We start from the raw sequence: 22717 nt of genomic DNA, 5'->3' as shown, positions 1-22717 counted from the left end.
ACTTCCCTCTTCTATCATTGTTAGAACTTTATGGAAGAAAAAAGATGTGTCCATCTGAGTAAATGATGTTGCCTTGTTAATATCAGTGGAAATATAAAAAGGTATAATCTGACAGGTGAAATGAGAGCTACCAGAATGGAGAGAGGAGCTCTGCTTTCCAGTTGAGGATGCTATCATGCCAGCCATAAGGAATGACACAGGAATTACAGAACTCAGACAGAATTAAGTCAGTAATACATGGAGAGGAGACGATCTGACTTCAAAACAACAGCACGGAATGGCTAATACTTTTTGGAATAACACTACATAGTCCTTCCTTCTCTTTGGGCTGGAAACCTCTTATTTTCCATGAAGAGCTGCCCTGAAGGTTTTTAGGGAGGGCGTGGTAAATAAGCCCCACGGTGATCCAGCAGAATAAAATGTGTCTCTTTGTCTAAGTCTTCTGGTGGCACGCTTACTTCATTCCACAAACACATTTTCACGCTTATGTGAGAAAACTTTCTTTATATTGTCATTATTTCCCAAACTTTTCTAGTTTCCAAGCTACTGTTTAGTACCTGCTTAATTAATTTTCCTGCATATGCAACTTACTGAATTGAATTAAATGGATCTGTTTTTGTTGAGTTTTACTCCCTACAGTTTGGCTTAGCTTTTGAATCTGAAAGCACCATCCAATAAAAGCTGGGAAATGTCACCAATTTCTCCCTCAAATAGTCATGCTGGAGACATTTTAAGAGAAATTCATTCAATGTGCACCTCCTGTAATTCTTTGTATGTGGTTCACAACTTAGGAAATGAAATAGATTTCAATTTTTGCAGGTTTCCTTTGTGTGTCTTTAAACCTAATGTATTTGCTATCCAATAATTTAGGCTGTGTGTATCACAACTTCTGAAAGTTAAAATAATTACAAATGGGGCGCCTAGGTGGCTTAGTCGGTTGAGCGTCCGACTTTCACTTAGGTCATGATCTCGCGGTTCGTGGGTTCGAGCCCCGCGTCGGGCTCTGTGCTGGCTGCCAGCTCAGAGCCTGGAGCCTATTCCGGAGTCTGTGTCTCCCTCTCTCTCTGGCCCACCCCTGCTCATGCTGTCTCTCTCTCTCTCTCTCTCCTAGAAATAAATAAAAATATTTTTAAAAATTACAAATAATTAGCATCCTCTAAACCAATGGATCTCAACCTCAGACGATTCTGACATCCAGGGTACAACTGGCAATGTCTGGAGACATTTTTGGGCATCACAGCTGGGGGAAGAGTGCTATTGGCAGCTAGTGGGTAGAGACCAGGGATATTGCTAACTACTTTTTAATCCACAGGACAGCTGCCCACCAAAAGAATTCTCCAGCCCCAAATGTCAGTAATGCTGAGGATGAGAAACACTGCCTCAAACTGAGTAATCAGAATCTATACTGATTACTACTTCCTCCAGAAAATTAAGTGAATATTCTTAATTTTCCCAAGTCACGCGAGAATACCCACTACCTCGGAAGCTTTGTGCATGTGATAGGGAAAAATGTGGGTTGCAGCTTTCAAAGATTTAACGCCCACTGGCCTTAACCTACGCTGTTCAAAATGCAAAAAGAGAAAGTACTTTGTTTGTAAACAAGTACTTACTCTTGGCTTGACAATCTGTTTTGTCTAAAATAAAGAATAAGCTCATTTTGGAGATGCTGCTGGTCTTTATCCTCACAGTCACTTGACTCCCACGCCAAGGGAAGAACTAGCTTCATTTTTAATGATGAAATGCATTTCCCCTAACCATTCTCATTTTTTACATAATTAATTATAACTGCTCATTGTAAGCACTCCAGAGCCTCATTAATATCTGTCTAATTACTCTCTTGGTATCAATTATCATTTCTGGTGTTTGTCAAAAAGCACGGCAGTTTGAAGCTGCCCATGCTGAAGGGAAACATAGGGGCATATATGTCAGCTATAAACAGTGCAACTCACAGCGCGTCCCCTTTTAAAAAGAGCAATCCATCACACATCTCATTAGAGAGCAATTTGCTACATTTGAGATTTGTCACGAAATTACCTCATAGTGGCACACCCCGTAGTGGCAAAGTCTTCCTCTGAGAAATGGAGCTTTGGCAGCAGTCCAGACACAGAGTACGTACTTAGCAGTTTCCATTACCTTTGCAATTTGCTATCCTATAATATCATTGGGACAAAAGTGTTCCCTTAAACCTTCACCGCTATCTGACTTTGTACGACCTCATTAACTTTGCTGCGTGCTGAAAGCCAGTGCTTACCGGCGTGGAGCACCCCAAACCCGGGGGGACAGCTTCTGTGCTTCAGGCAGAACTCAACCTCGAGGTAGCGCCCTTCCTCGCACTCGCACACGCGGTTGTGGGTGCGACTGCACTCCTGCTTGACGTACTGCAGCTCCTTGCACACTGGGATGCAGTACAGACACTCATCACTGGTGTGCCACTTGTCTGTGTAGTAGTGGTTGGGACAAGGGGCGCACACGGTCTTCCGCCTGGCTGTACAGTGCTGTTTTAGGAAGGTGCCCGGAGGACATTTGTCACACATCAGCTGACGCGAGGTTTCTGGGTCATAGTGAAGGTACTTTGGAGGAAACGTTTCCTGGGTGGTCCATTTAATGGAGATGTCCAGGAACTAGGGGAGAGAGGGAAACAGCAGCATGTTAGCACGGAGACAGGTGGCTCTTCGGTGCAAAGGCGTCTGTAGACTCAAAAAGTCCTTTAGTACCTGAATCTTCACTATCTTCCTGTCTATGGGGCCGCACCTCAGGAAGTAAGCTCTGAAGCCATAGTTTTTGCCTCCAGTAGCTTAATCTCAAAGACCAAGATGGGACTGGCAACACACATTATAGAAAGTAACCCAGGCTCATAGGGGACAGGAGGCTATATCTTCCTGGGCTTCAGGATTATGTCTCGTTTAGTGAGTTGGATGAATTAGTGGTTCTCAAACAGTTATGCCGGAATCTCCTAGATTCCCCGATAAAAATGCAGATTCTTGGGATTGACACCCCTACTACCCATTCAGATTCCATGGGTGTGAAGCTGGGATTAGGGGGCTTAAAAATATTCCTGCAGTGGAGTCCATCCTCAATAATGATTCTTTAATTTATTTACTTCACAAATAGTTATTGAGTCCTTAATATGTGCCAAGCTCTGTGCTGGGCAACCAGAATCCAGCAGTAAGCAAAACAGTCAGGAGTTCCTGCTCTTGGGGGTGAGTAAGAGACTAAAACAAATTACGGATAAATTATGTGTTAGAAGGCAAGTGCTGTAAAAAACAAATGAGCAAGGCGAAGAGATCGGAAACATGGAGGCGAAAGTGGGGTGACTAATGACATTTAAATGGGGAGGTCATAATGGCTGTATTTAGGACTAGATGCTATCTCTCTTTCAGTTTTCCCATTCCAAGATTCCGAATGTATAGTGAAATAGAGTTGGTGATGTGTGAAGATTACATCAACAGTCATTCTGATCATTCATTCATTCATTCATTCATTCAATCATGCAGCAGCCAGGGTCTGAATTCCTACCAGGAATATACCAGGAATATGCTGTTACGTAAGACCTAACTCTTGTCCTCATGGAGCCTACAATTCACTGGAAGGATTCCTAGAATTTTAAGGCTGATATTTCTTCCAGAACATCATATGGCCTAGTCTTGACTTGCCAAGCTAAATACTGTCTAGAAAATTGAATGACCACTTATCTTCAGGTTGACTGGGAAAAACCTCAGGGAGCAGCTAGGGTTTTGGAAGTTTCTGTACATGTCAGGAAGAGGTCTAGTTCAGGACAGAGAAAATTTTATGGGTGAGAGTACTGCTTGGGAGGGAAGCTTCCACGGGGCGTTCTATCTTGTATTCTAGATCTGAAAATGTCTCCAAAAGAACATTGAAGTAGTTCTTCACACTAATTACAGAAAGTACACGCTCAGAAGAAACAGAGTCGTCTGTGTGTAGGGCGTGGCTTATTTGGTTTTTATTGTTTGTTTATGGTACAGGGATCAACACTGACTATTTTCAGGCTTTGGGGAGGTGGCAGGCCAAATACAATAATTTTTTCCAAACTCCTCTCCTTTGCAGAACACAGGAAATCTCACATAAGCCCCTTGACCTGGGAAAAGCATGCCAAGCTAGGGAAACAGCACTCCCTTTTTTTTTTTTTTTTTTTTTAAATGTTTTATTTATTTCTAGGAGAGAGAGAGAGACAGCGTGAGCAGGAGAGGGTCAGAGAGAGAGGGAGTCACAGATTGAAACAGGCTCCAGGCTCTGAGCTGGCAGTCAGCACTGAGCCCGATGCGGGGCTCGAACCCACGAACCGCGAGATCATGACCTAAGCGAAAGTCGGACGCTCAACCGACTAAGCCACCCAGGCGCCCCAACAGCACTCCCTTTTGAATCAGGAGTAACAAAGGTAAAGAATGGCCCTTTTCATAAGCATTCGGGCATTTAATCTAATTGGTATCATTCACTTCTTACTGGAACATGACAAGCGTCAGGGCTGATTGGACCTAATGTGAGCTGATAAACCAGAAGAAAAGAACAAAATATCTCACCTCGGGCCATGGACCTTTGAACCAAGAGTAATTTTCAGAGTCCTGTGATGTAAAAGATTCCTAACCAACAAAAAGTAAAATACAGGGCAAAATCAGGGATGCTCCAGGGGTCTTCTCAAGATACCCTCATGACCTGCGGGTTTCTGGGGGAAAATGTTCTTGAATTTCCCTGGGGGCTTTCTATTGACTCGGCCGAAATACATTGACATTAGGAGAGAGAAGAAATGAGCCAGTGGTGGAAATTCTGGTTTGCCCTGAATCTTTCAGAAATATGGAATCCATTTCTTCATTCAACACATATTTGTTGATCAGCTGCTGTGGACCAGCATGGTAGAAGGTACTCAGCATATAGTGGTGCACAAAACAAAGATGGTTCTTGCCTTTTAGGAGTTTACAGTCTAGCAAGGAGGCAGATGGCAAAGAAGTGAAGACATAAGTAATTACAAATAGTGATCAATGTTTTAAAGGAAATAAGGCAAGAAGAAAAAGCTTTGTGGCTACCTGGTCATTTGAATGTATTATGCTACCTCTTTCAAGGCCCCATGTGTGGATTTGGCTTAAATATTTCTAAAATCTTCAGTGCTAGGGAATGAAGTTTTCCTGATGCAACTTGAAGACACATGGAAACAAGGAGAAATGCCTTTTTTCTCTTGCTGTTCACATTTAATTTCCTGAAAGACTATCCTCCAGCCTGACTCCCCAACATTCCCGTTTTCTCATTTCAACATGGTTGAGTTGTGCCCATTTACTCATTAGCTGACTCTTTTCTCCCTTACCAAGATGGGATGAGGATGGGATGGGAACCCCCCACCCCCAAGACAGTGCTTGTGTTCCTCAGTAGAAGGAGCCACACAAATAGAAGATCTGACCAAGAAAGCTGATGCAATTTATATTTTTCTAGGCAATTGGACATGACACTGTTGGTTTGCTGAAACCATGCTTTGGAAATTAGTTGCCATTTCTTCAAAATACAGGGAATCTGAGGTAAAAGGAATCCACAGAGAAATTAATAAATAAGGTTGACTTAAGGATTAGAGGGCAATTATGTTAGTGAAGGTAATTTCTCCAAGGCTACTACATGGGATTATCATATGTATTTTTAAAAATCAGAAAGCCTTGAGGAACTACAAAATAACTTGTTTTTAGCAACTTCTATTGGGCCTCTGTGTTTTATTTGAAAAATTTCCACTTTGGTAAAAAGACAACTGTGTGGCCAAAACTGGATGGTTAAGCCTCAATCTCTGGTTAGCCCCAATTCCCGCACAGAATTTCTGGAACTAGTTACTGGACAGAGGATAGGCAAGATCAATAGGGCTTTTCATCTCAGTCCTGTCTCTTACTTTCTTCAGCAATTCTTGGAAAAGCAATGAAAAACATGCCATAGGAGAGCACAGCATCTTAACACTGGCCTGATCTCCTTTGTCAGCTGGTGGTATTTAGAGGAGTTCAAAAATAAATTTCCATGTAAAATGCACAACTACTGATGAACATCTGCAAAAGCTAGGAAAGGTGCAAAGGTGTGTCTGCGGAAGCACAAAGTGCCTTCTGTAGAAAGGTTTTATGTTTTCTGCTTTTGGTGTTTTATGTTTGACTTTTAAAGAACAGTTAAATGGGATTTTTCTCTATTTTTTCATCCATCCATTGGTGTAGAGCACCTGTGCTTGAAGGGAATCTGAGATCCTCCAACTAGTGCTTCCCCCTCCCCCACCCTGATCTTCCTGAAGTCAGTGGTGGACAGTGGTTAAAGAATTTTCTATTTCAACCCAAACATTTTCCCTCATTTATCAAATGTTAGTAGAGTATGGTGGTGAGTGGGTTGATTAGTTGTTCTCCAAAGCCTTTTCCAGCTCTACCATTGTAAGATTCTGTGGCTTGACGGCATTTAATTAGCTAATGGACTTGGAAACAAATGTCTTGCTTTAACTCCCTTCCCACTTCTTGCACTGCTGTTTATTTTACAGGGGAAACCTTTTCCAGTCTCCACTTCTTACAATCACACATGCCTTCTTCTCCCTCTGTAAAATCAATTGATGCCCCAGTACCCTTCTCCTCTAATATGCCATCTTTTGTCTGCTTTTACCATGGAGTTGGTACTTCACAAAAGTCAGTTGTATGTTGCTGAATCTGTTTATGCTAACTGTACATATGTATCTGTTTATGCTATACTTGTAATTATCCTTAGGTAATTCAATTAAATGTTATGTAAATCAACAAATATAGGTGTGAAAAAATTATTTTTCTATGAAAAAGATTTGGGAGTAACTTGATAAAGATGAGCCACAAAGAAGCAAAAACAAAAATCTATTGAGAATTCAGAGTAGCTGAGTAACAGAAAGGGGGAAATATCTAGAGCAATCCATTTGTTTCATAAATGTCTTTAAGTACCGAAATTGAAATGGGTGGGCAATACATCATAGATCGGGGTTCTGTAAGAAAGACAACATAAGATGTTAGTTAGCAAACAGATTCTAGGAAAAGCCCTGGCCAAATCTGAAAATACAGGTGAATAAATGTTTATTTAAATGTTTTAGTTTATGATATATGTGTACAATTTTTATTACTAAAAGTTTTAATTGCTTTATCTATTAATCACCTAACTCTCAGTCCCAAATATACAAAAGTTCTAATTAGGATTCCCAATATTTAGGAAGTAGAGTGGTATAATAATATGTGCAGGTAACAAAAAATCGGCAATATGAAGATGGAATTCTGTTTTGTCTATTCCAAGTCTAACATGTATGCATTAAATCTCTACTCTGTGATAAGCAGTAGAATAAAAAATAATCTTTAGGATATTTTGGTTTGTATCTACATTAGGATGTTTTATTATTATTATTAAGTTTCTACCAGCTACAAAAATGAGTCTTAGAATGAGTAAGTCACTGTCCTATGTCACACTAACTAATGGAAGCATAATTCAAACCCAGAGCATGTTCCATAGAAGAGTGGGATTTTTTTTGGTCAAATCCTTTAACATTTACCAAATGGTCTCACTTATGCTATAGCCTTCACGCATAGTCTAAAATTAAGACCTGATGTACTAATTTTTCATTTAGACTGCATAGAGTTATTAGAGCACGAAAGATCAAAGAAGACTTCCGGAAGTCCACATGAACTGACACTGACTTTTTTTTCTTTGTACTGAGACTAGCTCTTACACATCCAAAGCTACCAAGATAGAAATTTCTCAGATGGTGATTTGACTAGAGCACTCTACTTGTGTATGCTTCGTCCTAAAGGACGAGAGAAGAATATACTTCCTTCAGCAAATTTTTTTTTGCGTTATTCAATACAGCCAATTCCATACTACTGGGCTTCCTCTCTGGTATACAGAACCATGAGTGACCTAGTGGGTTTCCGTTTATGGAAAATTCATTAAAAGGAGCCCACGCAGAGCTTGAAATAACTACTTGGCTTGGGAGTTCCTTTTGTGATCTCTTGTCCTGATCTTTGCCACAGAAAAGTATTTGAGGACTATCCAGAGTTAGCTAAACCTCTGGTCAGTTTGGAAAGCATGCCATTTTATAGTCCATCTTAGCCAAGAAGGGCCACATTCATTCAGTTTCCAAAAGATCTCTTGTAGTATAAACTATAAAGCTTATTTTTTAAAAAATTATTCTACTGTGAAGTTTAGTGTATTTGATTTTCTATAGTCTTATAGTGTAGTAGCCCATTTCCTTTTTCCTCCATTCCTTAAATAATTCATTTATATATTCATTCAGCAAACACAAAACAATTACTATGCTCTGGAAATACTGCTAAATGATGGAGTTGAATAAGTTAATGTTCCTGTTTCATAGGAAGATTCAACCTAAAGCCCAGCCTGATGTAAAATATTCATAAATCAGGCAAATCAATTAGAAATAGAAGAGAGGAGAGGAGAAAGGGGATCAAGAAAAGATTCAGCAGAGAAACAGGTCAGAAATTATGAGGGGTTTAAGTTAAACACTGGTGATAGCATAGAGGAAAGGATAGATATGATATGTTGGCTGACTGCATAGGGGGATGTCCTAGAGAACAACTGAAGAACATGCCCATGAATCTGAACTATTAGGTATGTAGTATTGCCATTAATTACTGACAGCAATAGGAAGAGACAGTGATGGAGAAAGAAAATGAATTTAGTTTGGAACATCTTCCATCTATGAGACTCAAGTGACGTCTACTAGATAATTGGTTATATGTGTTGGGAACTGAGGACAGAAAGGCAGATAAAGACATAGGTTTCAATGTTAAGAGCACATATATGGCTCTAGAAGCAGAGAGATCAGATGGCATTACTCAGGGATATTACATATAAGTATAAATGAAGAAAAAGCTAACCCTGGAACTGATAAACATATGCAAGAAGGGGTGAAAACAGAAGATAAAAAAGGTAGAGATATCACAGTGTTTCAAAAAGAAGGCTAAATGAATAATTAGTAAGTTCTAAAAAGTATACAGCTTGGCCATTAGATCAATGTTAATTAAAAAGAGGCCCTTCAGTTTGGTATTTGCATTTAGAATATAAGTACCAGGATTCCAAGCTCAGTTCAACCACCAGGTTTAGTAACCTTGAGCTACTATCTTACCTCTAAGATGAGAATAATCCTTATTTTCACTATCCCTGTACAGTTGTTGTATTTCAAATGAATCAGAGGAGGGACCCAAATACATTTGCTAAAGAATAAGCTTCCAGACATGTAGTAGGCATTACTGCATATACTAATTATATAGAAGGTGTGAAATGGGAGACATATTGAACCAGACTTCTTTTTGAAGACATGTTGAACTTTTTTGTTCAGTAAGAAGTAACACACTAGGATGTGCCATAAGTTGACTCTCTACCTTATTCTTAATTGTCTCTAGAAAAAGTCTCTGATTTTTTTTAAATTAGTTTCAGTATCATCCCATCTGATATCATTTTCTTGGTCTATATCAATTGTTTCAAGGCAGTTTCATGGGTTTGCTTAGAGGGACCAGATAGTATTAGTCTCCATACTCCTTACAAGCTTATCATGGTGCCTTATACATATCAGGTATTCAATATATCCAATTTAATTTTATTCAATTCAGTAGATACATTGAATGCTTACTATGTGTAACTAGGATTACTGGTGATGATAGATGAATGCAGACAAATATCCAATATGTAAAGGGTAAATTTTCAAGAACAAGTAAAAAATCTGCAACTTTCTCATCTATAAAATGATACTGATGGCACAATTTATCTAAAGGAAAAATTTTTTTTAATTTTAATTTTTTAATTTTAGAAAGTAAGAGAGAGCGTGCAATCAGGAGAGAGGGACAGAGGAAGAGAGAGAATCTTAAGCAGGCTCCATGCTCAGCAAACAGCCTGACATGGGGCTCGATCCCATGATCCTTGGATCCCCACCTGATCCACAATCAAGAGTTGGATGCTCAACTGAAGGAGCCACCTAGGTGCCCTTAAAGGAAAAACAAATTTTAAAGCACCTTTCATCTTTGCATGACATTTTGGAGCTACTGTTCTATTTGCATTTAGCCTCCATTTTAAAGGTGAATGTAGAAAAAAATCAGGTAGTTCATCAGAGAGGTTTATCTGCTGCTGTCAGGTCCCCACCTAAGGGTCTCCCACTGCATAATAGTTTTCACAATAGCCAGTTGTTTGGCTGAGGATTGTGTCTCTAAGAAGTAAGAGCAAATGAATTAAATCTGTTCATCTATACAGAACTCATTTGCTGCCAACAGCTAATGCCAGGCAATCAGGAAAGGAAACACAGCAATTATGATTTATTAGATGAATTGCTGAGCCAGATTCGACACTATTTTGTTTCCCTTGGGGCTGAAGAACTGTCTCAGGTAAACTTCAACTTTAAATGTGATTTCGCATTCCCTTCGGAACTTTCCTTTAGCTGTTTGAAGCCTTTAAAGTTAATTAGCAGTACCTCGTTTATGTTTGGAATCAACCAGAATTGTCAGGACAGATTTGCTTATGATGTTTTTGGTACTTCAGAAGAGTTTTACAGACAATTGAGTTTGATGGATTAAAAAATAAAAAGGAAAAAAAAATCCCTGAGAAAAAAAGAACTAGTAATACAAGTACACTTAAAACTTCCCAAGAAAGATATGTAGAGATCTCATGTATTTTGGCCCCCAGATCTTAACATTTCTTCTCTTGGGCTTCTGTTAATCACCAGATTTGAGACTGAACATTAATTCTGAAAACTTCAGCTCAACAGCAGGGCCAGCTGCAATTTTCTCTGTAATTATGTCCATTCAGGCCCACTTGATAAAAATTACTTCAGAGTATTCCAGCAATGGTCCTTGGCATTTGGGGCTCAGAATTGGCAATACGTTTAATATGCTGATATTTTTCAACATAAACTTTTAAATTCCACTTTATTTCTACAGTGCTTTTTTTTTGAAGATAATACATTACTCACATCATTTTATTAATCTCTTTTGGTTGTTAATGATAGGGATTGAGGTCCAATCAGGATATGGTTAAGGGCAGCTGGTAAGAAAAAGAAACAGCCATGGTGGTAATAAAATGGAACAGAATCTACACATCAAAATGGAACAAAATAGGATGTGAGTTAAACATGGAGCCATTACCTGTGTGCCTACAACATGTGAGATTCTAGAAGCCCAGGATATGGAAATAATAATCGCGTAGTACATTATATTATTATATACTGGGCTCTGTACTAAGCCCTTTGTTTGCATGCTATTATCATCCATCGCTTCCACCAACATCTGAGGAGTCAGGATTACCTCCATTTTATAGATGAGGAAACAGAGTTTCGGAGAAGTTTAGTGACTTGTCAAAGGTCACAGAGCCAGCACACATTTGAGGCGGGATTCAATCCAATCCTTTCTGAATCTAAGCTTTAACAAGTGACTCTTCCCTCTAGGAACTTGCAGTTTGATGCAGGACATAGGCATATAAGTAATCAACTACAACACAATATAAAGTTGGATAAGATCTATCTTTTATCTATCCATCTTATCCATCTTGTATATATATATCCATCCAGATATATCTATCTATCCTGTTGAATAATTCCTTCCCCCTCTCTTGTCCTGAAATGCAGTAATTCACACAGCCTCTCTGGAGGATGGTTCTGTGACACTGAGCAGTACTTTATACTAAGCAGCAGCTTCTCGGTAATCCAACACCTTGAATTTGCTCTCCTTCCTTTTCTGCCTTACTCTTCTTTCACTCACTCCTCTTTCCCTAAGATTGCACTTTCTAGTAAGATACTAAAACATAAGTGTTTGTCTCATGCTGTGTTGCCAAAGCACCTGGGCTTAAAACTCATGTCCAGTAAGGAGACCAGGGCATTTAATTTCAAAAGAAAAAAAAAAAGCATGGTGACCCCCAGGAGCTGAGGGAGGAACTGAAAAAGGATGAAAAGTACATCAGAATCACATTGTTCAAAGATTTGACCCTCCTGAGCTTGGGTCTGAAGGCACCCACAGAAACTTCGCTCTTACTTAATGGATATTCCGCCCCTTCCTCCCCCCACCGCCCCAGACTCAGCTACTCGATAGAAATTCCTATAGAGCAAAAAAAAACCCCAGCTAGTTAACCTTAAGGAAAACTATTTAACCTCTCTGAACCTCAGTTTCTTCATCTATAAGATAGATACTAATCTCCACATCATAGCATTTTTATGAAAATTAAGTGAACTATTGTGTGTGTCTTCCATATACACATATATAAAACTCTTCGGAAGTTTTATAAACCAAAAGCATCATAAATCTGTCCTGACAATTCTGGTTGATTCCATATGTTCTAAGAATCATTAGTGGCAGAAATTTCTATTTTATGATTTCCTTCTTTGACTCAGCTTAAATGGGTGGAAGTTATCCTGATGAAAGATGACAGGGAACCTCTGTGAAGGAAGGATCAGTTGGAAGCGATGAAGAGGAAAAAACATGATCCCTGTTCACTTACTCTCACATACTAGGGTGTCTGATTTAGAGTCTATTGCTGTTAAGTATCTATTCACCTTTCCTTTTTGCAGCCCAGCTAAGCTTTTATGTAATTTTAGTTCCCTAAACTTTGAATTTGCAGCAATGGAATAAAGAAGAGGTCCTTCCTCATAAAAACTTCTAATATCTTTGATGAAGGAGGAGTTTAAACATGTAAATCATAAGTTTGAGCATTTGTGATTTTGGATGCTCCATAAAGTTCCTGCCTGTCAACGATCAGATAAGACTTGGGATTTGGCTAATGTGTCAGTTAGGACTGGCTGGGTTTTATGCTGTACTAATAAACAGCTTCAAATTTTCAGTGGCTTAAAAATAACAAAGGTTTGGGGTGCCTGGGTGACTCAGTCAGTTGAGTGCCTGACTTTGGCTCAGGTCATGATCTCGTGGTTCATGAGTTCGAGCCCTGCATTGGGCTCTATGCTGACAGCTCAGAGACTGTAGCCTGCCTCAGTTTCTGTGTCTCCCTTTCTCTCTGCCCCTCCCCTGCTCCATCTCTCTCCCAAAAATAAATAAAAACATTTTTAAAAAATTTTTTTAAATAACAAAGGTTTATTTCTCATTCATGCCATATTCCTAGGGAGTCCACTGAAGCCGATTGGCATTATCCTTTGTTCAGGACCTAGGATGATAAAGCAACTAATTTCTAGAACATGGCTGGTTGGCTGCGGAGGAGAGAAAGAGAGGGAAAAAAAAAAAAAGCTGAGGGAAGGGTTCATATGTCCACAGTTAAGTATTCTAATTTGGAAGTGGCAGATTCTTTTAATTCCTAAGTCATTGTCCAGAAATATTTGTGTCCTCTCCCAACCTCCCCTCCCCCTTCACCAGAAGGCTGGAAAGCACAGTTTTGACATGTTTCTGGAAGGGAGGACAAAGAACAATTTACAAATAGCACTAACAGTTACAGCATTGCTCAATAAACATCACTCATGCTTCCTCATAGACCTTTATTTTAGCATGATCTAATTAATTTTCTCTTCTTTTTACTGAATATTAAAAAAAGGGACAGAAAACAGCAAATGTGGGAGCAGGGATTTCTGTCTATCAGCCCAGTGTAGTACTCAAGGGTAGTATTTAGCCCATTATCATGCTTACTCTGCCTGAAGGTTTGACATTTATTCCAAAAAGCCATGTGCAGTTGACAAGTACTTCCTTATGAAGACAATTGCAAAGAAAATTTTGCCCAGTGAGTCTAAGGAGATTGCTAGCAACCAAAATTATACCTCTTTAGTAAGTCCTGAGGGAATGTCTCAGACCTGGCTTCTAACAAAACGGAACGTGAAAAATACACATACTTAAGGACTTGTGTACATACTAGCTAAAGACAAGAAGGACTTGTTTCCAAATGAGAAAATGCTTTATGCTTTAAAAGAATAATCTGTGATCTTAAAGCAAATAAGTCTTACTACCTAAAAGTACGTAACATTTCAGAAGCTGCTTCCTCTGGGATCTCATTGACTTCAATAGAATTTCTTTTACGTGAAACCAATTGGGTGGAAGAAACTGACAATGGCAAAAAATAGATTTAAAAAAAAACATTCCTTTAAGGTAATTTTTAATATATAAATAAATCCTCTTGACTTCTGCATGTTTGGAGTGTTAAGTAGTATATCATCAATTTGTTACTACTATTTTTTAATGACAACAGCTTAAAACTAGAGCAGACTTCCCACATATCACCTGGTACAATACCCTTATTTTATTTTATTTATGTATATTATTATGATTTTTTTATCCAAGTGTAATTAACATACAGTGTTGTATTAGCTTCAGGAATACACTATAAAAGATTCAACTATTTTTAGAGATGGGTTAAGTTAGGACTCACAGCACTAGAATCACAAAACAAGAGCACAGCTTAGAAATTAGAGCCCTAGTCTCCTGTCTGCCACTGCAGTGATCTTATAGTCACTATGTCCAAATGAATTCCTACACTGCATTCTTTTTTATTGGCAGTGTTAGTGCAATTGATGGTGGGGGGAGCTTTTTTAAAGACTAGGTTCCTGATATCCGTATCTTCAAAGAATAAAAAAAAAATCACTTTTTTGAACAAGGAAGTAACATTACATGGAGAAGGGAATTGAAGTTTCTGAATCAAAGACCAGAGAAGAAAATTGAATTGACTAAAGGCAGTCAGAAAGTTTAGATGAATTATTGTCTTGTTTTAAATCTAAATTCATCTTGACACCCATTTTCCTATTTTACAGTTGGTTATTTAAGAAGCTCTTACAGAAAATGCTACCAAGGTACAGACTAAATTGAAGTAAAAATCCTTAGGCTATTCTTTTTATTTCTATGGAAGATGCTTCAAGGAAATTAAACAATGTTTTCACAGTATTAACACATAATTTTAGAGAGGCAAATTTTTAAAAAATCAAAATAAGAAAGTAATAAATCAAGGCCATTAGGAGCACATTACTTTTTTAGGAGGGTTTTAGGAGAGATATTTCATTTCCTCCGGCATCCTCTACCTATTATGGTCTGGCTGATTCTTGTGCTTCTCAGAAATTGAGGTGAAAACAATCTACCCAGGTACCTGGGAAGTCATGTCACCTTGTAGCAGGGAGAAACCATTTTAGTGTGTCTGCAGACTGTTCTGGCCTTCGGAACATTAATTTAGAGCGGCCAGGTAAATGTGAGAGGGAGTGGGTACCACACAGCTTCGTACCTAATGTGTTGTCACACTATTCTTATCCCTTACAACTGTCTAAAAGAATTCTTTTTTTAGACTTTCTATGCTAGTCACCCCAAAATATTCTGTGGTAGTGAGTTCCAAAAACTAATTACATGTCACACAAAAATACTGTTCTTGTATCTATTTCAAGTTGGCCATACCTCAGTCTTTCTTCTTGCACAGATAGTTTACAGATGTTGCTAGGATTTCCGATTCACTAGTTCCTGCTATTGTGGGTTGCTCAGTTTTATTTTGATTTTTGTTTACTTTTCTAAACAGGGCTGCTATTACTGTTCATATTTGCATTTTGTTTACTGGACTATCAGTAACGGAAATGCACACTGAGGCTCTTCCCCTTCTCCTCTCTTGCCATGTGAAATCACCTTTCCATACTGTGTTAGACACCCGCTGTATGGGAATGGCCAGATTTTCTACCTTCGGCCCCGGTTTCTCCCGTGCTCTGAAATTTTGAATCCAAATGTCTACTCTCTATTGGCACGTTTTACAAACATGTAAAATTGATCAATCAAAAAATGAATACTTGATGTCCAAACAAACGATATGGATAGATCAGAATGTGGGTTCAACTGAGTTTAGGTAGCACCTCCAGTGGTCACTCCATGAATCTAGTTCATTTCTGTTGCTTGCTTAAGACTGTGTCTTCGAGGCATTTGAAGGCATTCGTGGCTCAGTCAGTTAAACGTCTGCTTTTGGCTCAGGTCATGATTTTGTGGTTCGTGAGTTCTAGCCTCACATCAGGCTCTCTGCTGTCATCACAGAGCCCATTTCACTTGGCACCCGGTCTCCCTCTCTCTCTGGCCTTCACTCTTTTTCTGACTTTCCCTTGCCCTTTCTCTCTTTCTCTCTCAGAAACCAATAAATAAATGTTAAAAAAAAAAAAAAAAAGAATGGGTCTTCATTAAGGTATTGAATGAAACTTCGTAGTAGAAATGTACAAAGAATATCTAAAATAGTGGTCAAGTGGATAGGACGTCATATTTATATTTTGAAAGAGATCAAAGCCAACATTAGAATGTTAAATTTCTGGCAGTAAGCTAAATTCTGTTGGAACACTCATGGAAACTGTTGGTACATTATATAATACCCTACCAGATCTCACTATAGGTCTTTTGATTCCACAAATACACGTTTAGTGTCATACACTGTGGAGACCTGGGGGCTACAAATACGAAGAAAATGGAAATCTGTGTTTGCAAAGAGCTTATACTTTGTTTCCCACAAAGTGGTGATGTTATCCCTTTTAAGTTCTGGAGAAATTTATGGGAGATTTCTTTGTCACAATGACTATAGACTGCTCTGGACAATCAAGAATAATCTCATGTCTCACACACTTTAAATGTCTTATTGACAACTGATATAAGTGATCTAGGGGCACCTGGATGGCTCAGCTGGTTAAGCGTCCCACTCCTGGTTTCGGCTCAGATCATGATGTTATGATTTGTGAGTTCAAGTCCCACCTAGGGCTCTGTGTTGATGGTGTGGAGCCTGCTTGGGATTCTCTGTCTCACCCCCTCTCTCTTTCTGTCCTTCCTCTGCTCGCAATCACTTGCTCTCTCTGCTTCTTTCACTCTCAAAATAAATAAGTAAACTTAAAAAAAATATCTTAAGTGATCTAAACAAAAAACCTATTTATCATTTTCCTGGCCTAGATTCTGATGCCATTTTACATATACACAAAGTGGTGTTTGCATGATTTGTATATATACTAAATTTTATAGGATTTAACAGCATAAAATTGGATTGAAGGTTGTACTTTGCTTTGTTTAAAATTTGAGCAAGGTTTGTTCACCGTTTCAGAAAAGCACAGTACCAAAGCCAATATTGATCATGGTTTTGAACCCCAATGTATCACATGGGCTTCAGCCTTTGTTCCTAGTGGTCTGTTAATGGCAATTTCACATAAAGATGCTAACGTATCACTGTTTCATTATGTCTTACAGTGAAGCTTATTGTATTATAGGCTACTTTCCTTTTATTTCTCCCCTATAGTTACGCCGGTATACTGACTTTAAAAATTATGTGTGTAGGTAAAATATATGTACTCTAAATTTCATTTCAGGAGAGCAAGAGAGTTGTTACAAAGGACTTATTTTCAAAGTGTGTGGAAGAAGTGATATGATTGAGAATGACTGCCCTACAGGGCAAAACATACAAATACACTGATAATTTTAGCATTTTTGCTTCATCATAGCAACATAAGGGGCAGCCAGGTATCATTAGTCAAGGCCTTGAGTAATGCAAACATAAATTTTTATAAAATTACTCTTTCTCTGCAATCTATTTTCCAGTCCACTTTTTTTCAGCTGCAAAGGAGAAACTCAGGCTAAAGAAAATGCTATTGGTTAATGAGATGCTGAGGGAAATAATGCTTTTCACAGAAGCTTTCAGAATAGGGAACATGTAGGCAGGGAGGCTGAGGGTTTGCTTAGGGCAAAACCCAGCAGGGAAGTTAGTGGATAGGAGAGCAAGAAGAGTTGAGTGTGTGTTTAGTGCCCCTTTGATAGACACTGCCATGTCTCTCCTTCTAGAACTAAGTGGATAAAACATCCAGCACAGAATGCTTTCTTCCCCAACCAATGGAATCTGACAACATGGTTTAAGCCCTAGAAGTAAAATTAAAGATTTACTTTAATAAATTAGGGAATTGTGTTGAAGGTTGCTAGGTGACAAAGGTCAGGAAGGTTGCTAGGGGCAGGGATCAAAACTGTTTTGGACCGAATAAATGTCTGAGTCTCCTAGAAACTCCAGAGTGATCATTATCTTAAAATAAGTAAATAAGCCAACAAATACAGGCTAGACAAATACACACCCTCAGTCACTGGGTGAGGAGAAGAAAACCAAAATAAATGACAACAAAACAACAAAACAAACCAGAAAAGCATTATCCTAAAGTACAGGCAGACCAGGCAGTAGTCCTGAGAGCCAATCATCTACTTCCCCTGACATCCATCATCTGCACCCTCCACCCCAAGTCTTGTCACCATGATATTAAGTAGGAGCTGAGCTTTGAGAAGACCAGTGGGTGGTCCGGGCCCTACAGGATGGGAAGCGTCAGCCACCAGTTACGATCCAGGCCTAGGCCAGGATATCCCAGAGTATCAGGCAGCCCTTGAGCAACCATGAACGGAATGGCCTGCTACGGCTACCTCACTTTGTAGTGCAGGCCCCTGCTTGATACATTAGTGAGCATCCCAGAGCGCCTATGAGAGGCCTTTGGCATTGGCCTTCATGGCCAGGCCCCCTCATTGCTTGCCTACCAGCATATCCTCTGCTATCCCCAAAAGAATCCAGAATTCCGGTTTGCCACATGCTTTTACTTTCTCCCACTTCCTTTGTTCAGGACACCTGGATTTTATCTGCAACAATGGATATATTCTACCCCTCCTTCGAGGTAATAGATAGTGGTCTTCTCTCCCTCCTTCCATCTAGCATCCTCAGCATTTCATTTCCATCATTCACTTGGGTCTAGATTTACCTTCAGTTGTCTGTGAGCAAAATGCTAGAAGCTACTGTTAATATGAAGCAGGAAAGTTGCAGGTTATCTTGCATGTGTACATATCATTAGCTTTCTTTTATTGAGGAGAAAACTCAAGAAAGATGTAACTTGCCCATGGTCATTTATCGAGTAGGGGGTGCTACTGGATTTGAAGGTTGGTCCAGCTGATAAGCGCTGTGCACTGCAGCTTCCTTCAGAAGGACCTGGAGAGCAGAATCTTTTATATTCCCAGGTCACAGAGCACTTCCCCTTTGGTACTCTCATTAGACACAGAATTAATAGTCCAGTGTGCGCCTTCTCCATTAGACTGTGGGGTTGACGGGGACAGCAATGGTGTCCATCTTGCTTTCCACTCTGCCCCTGGTGCCTAGTGGCACGCCTGCTACAAAGGACAAATTCCTCTAATACTTCTACTTCTTACAACTGTGCCTCCGTGCTTTTACAAAAGCGCAACTGGACCCCTTGTGTGTAAGTACAAAGTGTCCGTTTCCAATCACTCAGCAGATAAAGTCAATCTCAGAAACTATAGAAAGAGAAATGAAAACCTTTCCCACTGAAAGTATTTACTGGGTTCAAAACACATATGAAGTCTTCTCTTGATAATTCTGCATCATCTACAATTAGTATTAGCTAGGCACACAACTATCTCCCTAGATAGACTACATATCAAAACTTTCATCTACTTAGTGTTTAGGAACACTTATTATTATGTACATACATTATTATTTAGTGGAAATTCTGAAATTTAAAAGTCATTGGTAATATGTTTATTATTAATTAAATCTCTGACAGAATACAAAGGGCAAGGAAGAATAAAATGTCCCCATATTAAGAGCAGAATTATGCAAACTAGCCGAACACCAGAATGATTACATTAATTGTGGTACATCCATACAATGGAATACCATACAATGAAAATGAGTTAACTATTATACACCCAATGGTAAAAATGATCTCATCATGGAACTTAAGTGAAAGTAGCCAGACACAGAAAAGTGATAATGTCCATGTATATAAAGTCCAAATTTGATGTTAGAAGTGAAGAATATTGATTACTCTGGTATTAGACATAGTAGTGATAGGGAGGGAGCCCAGGGAGCTTCTGGGGTGCTGGTAATGCTGCATTTCTTTCTTTTTTTTTTTTTTTAATATTTTCATTTATTTCTAGGAGAGAGAGAGAGACAGCGTGAGCAGGGGAGGGTCAGAGAGAGAGGGAGACACAGACACTGAAATAGGCTCCAGGCTCTGAGCTGGCAGTCAGCACAGAGCCCGACGCGGGGCTCAAACCCACGAACCGCTAGATCATGACCCAAGCGAAAGTCAGACGCTTAACCGACTAAGCCGCCCAGGCGCCCCTATGCTACATTTCTTGATCTGGGTGCTAGCTCACAAGTGTTCACTTTAAGAAACTTTATTAGGAACATATGAGTTGTGCAATTCCCTATATGTGTTATGTTTTAATAAAGTTTACTTTTTAAAAAAGTTCTCCATAGTACCCACACTGGTGGAGCTATTTTTATATTGCATCTTACATATGTAGTGGTAGATAAGATACTTCTCTGTGCACTCCTGTCTAACCTACATTTTCTTTAGTGACTTTGCTGTTTACTTACTTATTTATGCTTGTGTATCCTGGGAACTAATTGGAAGACTTCCGAGCCTACTACTCACTATTTGTGAGTTAGATGTTAAAATTCAAACATTTACTCCAACACGTCCAAAACACATATGTGACTTAAATATGGGTTTTCCTATCCCTTTGTGAATGTCCGATTCATATCTTAATGTAGTCTACACTCTAGTGACATAAAGGAAATGAGTCCTTAGCACAGAACTATCTACATACAAATCTTATTAACTTGATTGGTCAAAAATCTAAATTAAAAAAAAAAAAAGACAAGTAAAGTCACAGACGCTCTTTCCAAACACTACATTAAATATAACATCATTCTATTTAGTACTGAACTTCAATTATTTATTTTTTTTTCTTTAAATATTTTATTTATTTCTAGGAGAGAGAGAGAGATATTGTGTGTTTTGGTGTGTTTTAGAGAGAGTGTGATTCATATACTGAAATAGGCTCCAGGCTCTGAGCTGGCAGTCAGCACAGAGCCCGATGCGGGGCTCGAACCCACGAACCGCGAGATCATGACCTAAGCGAAAGTCGGACGCTTAACCGACTAAGCCACCCAGGCGCCCCTGAACTTCAATTACTTAAATCAATTTTAGAACATAATTAACATTAGCTCACCAATATCTTCCATATCATATTGAAGTTGACAACTGGAATGAACCGTTTTAAAAATAAATTTTATTAGAATGTTAAATTGCATAGTTATGAAATGTATGCACGTATATGTGTGCATACATGTGTATGTAACTGGTGCCAGTTATGCAAAATTTCCCATAACATTTGCTTAAGTAGGGAATGAGCCTGGCTATGTACGCTGTCATGTTCACTGCATCCAAATTTTGTTTTAGTTATAATAGTTTTAAGGGGACTGGCATCTCCAACTTCCTCTGCTTCTAAGGGGCTACTTTAATAATAATGATAATAATAACAATAATAATAATATCCAACTAAGCAAAGATGGTATGAACTCCTTGAGGACGCTAAATAATCTGCAATGAAGAAAGTAAATAAAATGGATACAGATCATTCAAACGAGAAAGGTCTAGAACTCTTCTCCCCTTTCCATAACCCCAGCAGGAAGTTTCCAGTGCAAAGGGACACCCTAGGAGGGACGCGATGAGCTCTCCAGGGAGGCCTCCCTTTCCCACCTGAGCCCAGAGCTCTCCCGGGACCCGGAGGCGTTGAGCTGGGCGCCCCTCGGGCGGCGGGAGGCGGCGGAGCGGCGGGCCGGCAGGCTCGCAGCGCCCGTGCCCCGGGCGGGAACTCACCACGAGGGCGCAGCACAGCAGCTGGTTCATTGCGGTCCCCGGGAAGCCTCAGGCGCTGGGCGGCGGCGGCGGCTGGGCGAGCGCTCCTGTGCGTCTCCGCAGCCCGTGCACTCATCACGTTATATATAGCGTCCGGGCGACAGGAAGTACCCGCTTGGCTTTGATCATTCATTCTCTATCTGGACCCAACTCTGCACCTTTCTTTTTTAGGAACTTGGGCGGGAGCCGTGGGGTGTGCGCCGAACTCCGGAGTTAACGCTTTCAGAGCCGGGGCGGAAAGAACCGCCGGGAGGGGTGGGGGCAGGAGCAGGGGGTGGGGCGGGGATGTCTGGCCCTCCCAGGGAAAGAAAAAAAAAAAAAAAAAGGCCACTAGGCTGCGAAACAAGGAGGCCGCTGTCTCCGCGCGGCCCTGAGGTTTCCTGGCCGCTTCCCGCCAGCGGGCGGCCCCCTGGCAGCCGCCACCGGCGTTGGGAGGGCCGGGCACACGCTGGGGCACCGCGCTGCCCTCCTCCGCCGCCCTGCGCCGCCGCCCCAGCCGAGACCCGGGCCCAGCCCGGCGTGTGTCCCCCACACTTCACCCCCTCTTGTCCGGGCCCCTTCCCTGAGGCTTCTGAGAGCTCCGATCACAAGGCCTCCCCTCTATGCACCGCACTGGCTCAGGGCCCTGCTGGCAGCGGTCCTGGATCTCCAGGCTTACGGAGACCACGCAGAAGGAGGCCCTTCTCTGACTTCTGACTGGTTCTAGAGCGGGGGCTTTCCTCCGGTTCGCTTCTTGCTCTGCGGGTAGTTTGAGCCAAAGTCAATCAGCAGAGGAAAAACCTCCCGCCTAGGAAAGCAGGAAACAGCGTGGCGGCCTGTGGGATACCTGTGGCCGCTGTTTTCCTCATCAACACCGTCATCATCCAAGGGCGCTTGGTACCTTAGTGTCCTACGTACTGAACTTCTGGAATTGCCTCTTCAAGGTCCTTCTACTGGCGCCAAGCTGTTGACAGAAGTGTGGGGCTTGCATAAAGGGCTCTTGTCTTCCTCGTTCAAGCCCGCAAGCTGCTTGTCTGAAAGTTAGTCCTGTCCTGAGGGGTCCTGCGGTTAGGTTTTCACCAGGTGCTGGAAACGCCACTTCAGAGCCGGCTT

The 22717-nt window shown here is 40.4% G+C and overlaps 1 protein-coding gene across 1 annotated transcript in view; it reads right to left on the bottom strand.

Moving 5' to 3' along the window:
• The window catches only part of TNFRSF11B (TNF receptor superfamily member 11b), a 29421-nt gene extending 7589 nt beyond the window's left edge, over nt 1-21832 (bottom strand). Inside the window, exons 1-2 of the mRNA XM_039227210.1 lie at nt 21587-21832; nt 2252-2621 (exon numbers count right to left, since the gene is read on the bottom strand). Of these exons, the coding sequence (XP_039083141.1) occupies nt 2252-2621; nt 21587-21616 (400 nt within the window). The 5' untranslated portion in view covers nt 21617-21832. The remainder of the gene's footprint in view (nt 1-2251; nt 2622-21586) is intronic.
• Nucleotides 21833-22717: the final 885 nt, after the last annotated feature.

The sequence above is a fragment of the Hyaena hyaena genome, unplaced genomic scaffold, assembly GCF_003009895.1.
Source record: "Hyaena hyaena isolate Hyena2069 unplaced genomic scaffold, ASM300989v1 scaffold_26, whole genome shotgun sequence".
NCBI lineage: Eukaryota > Metazoa > Chordata > Mammalia > Carnivora > Hyaenidae > Hyaena > Hyaena hyaena.
This window is presented reverse-complemented; position numbering and strand designations above follow the sequence as displayed.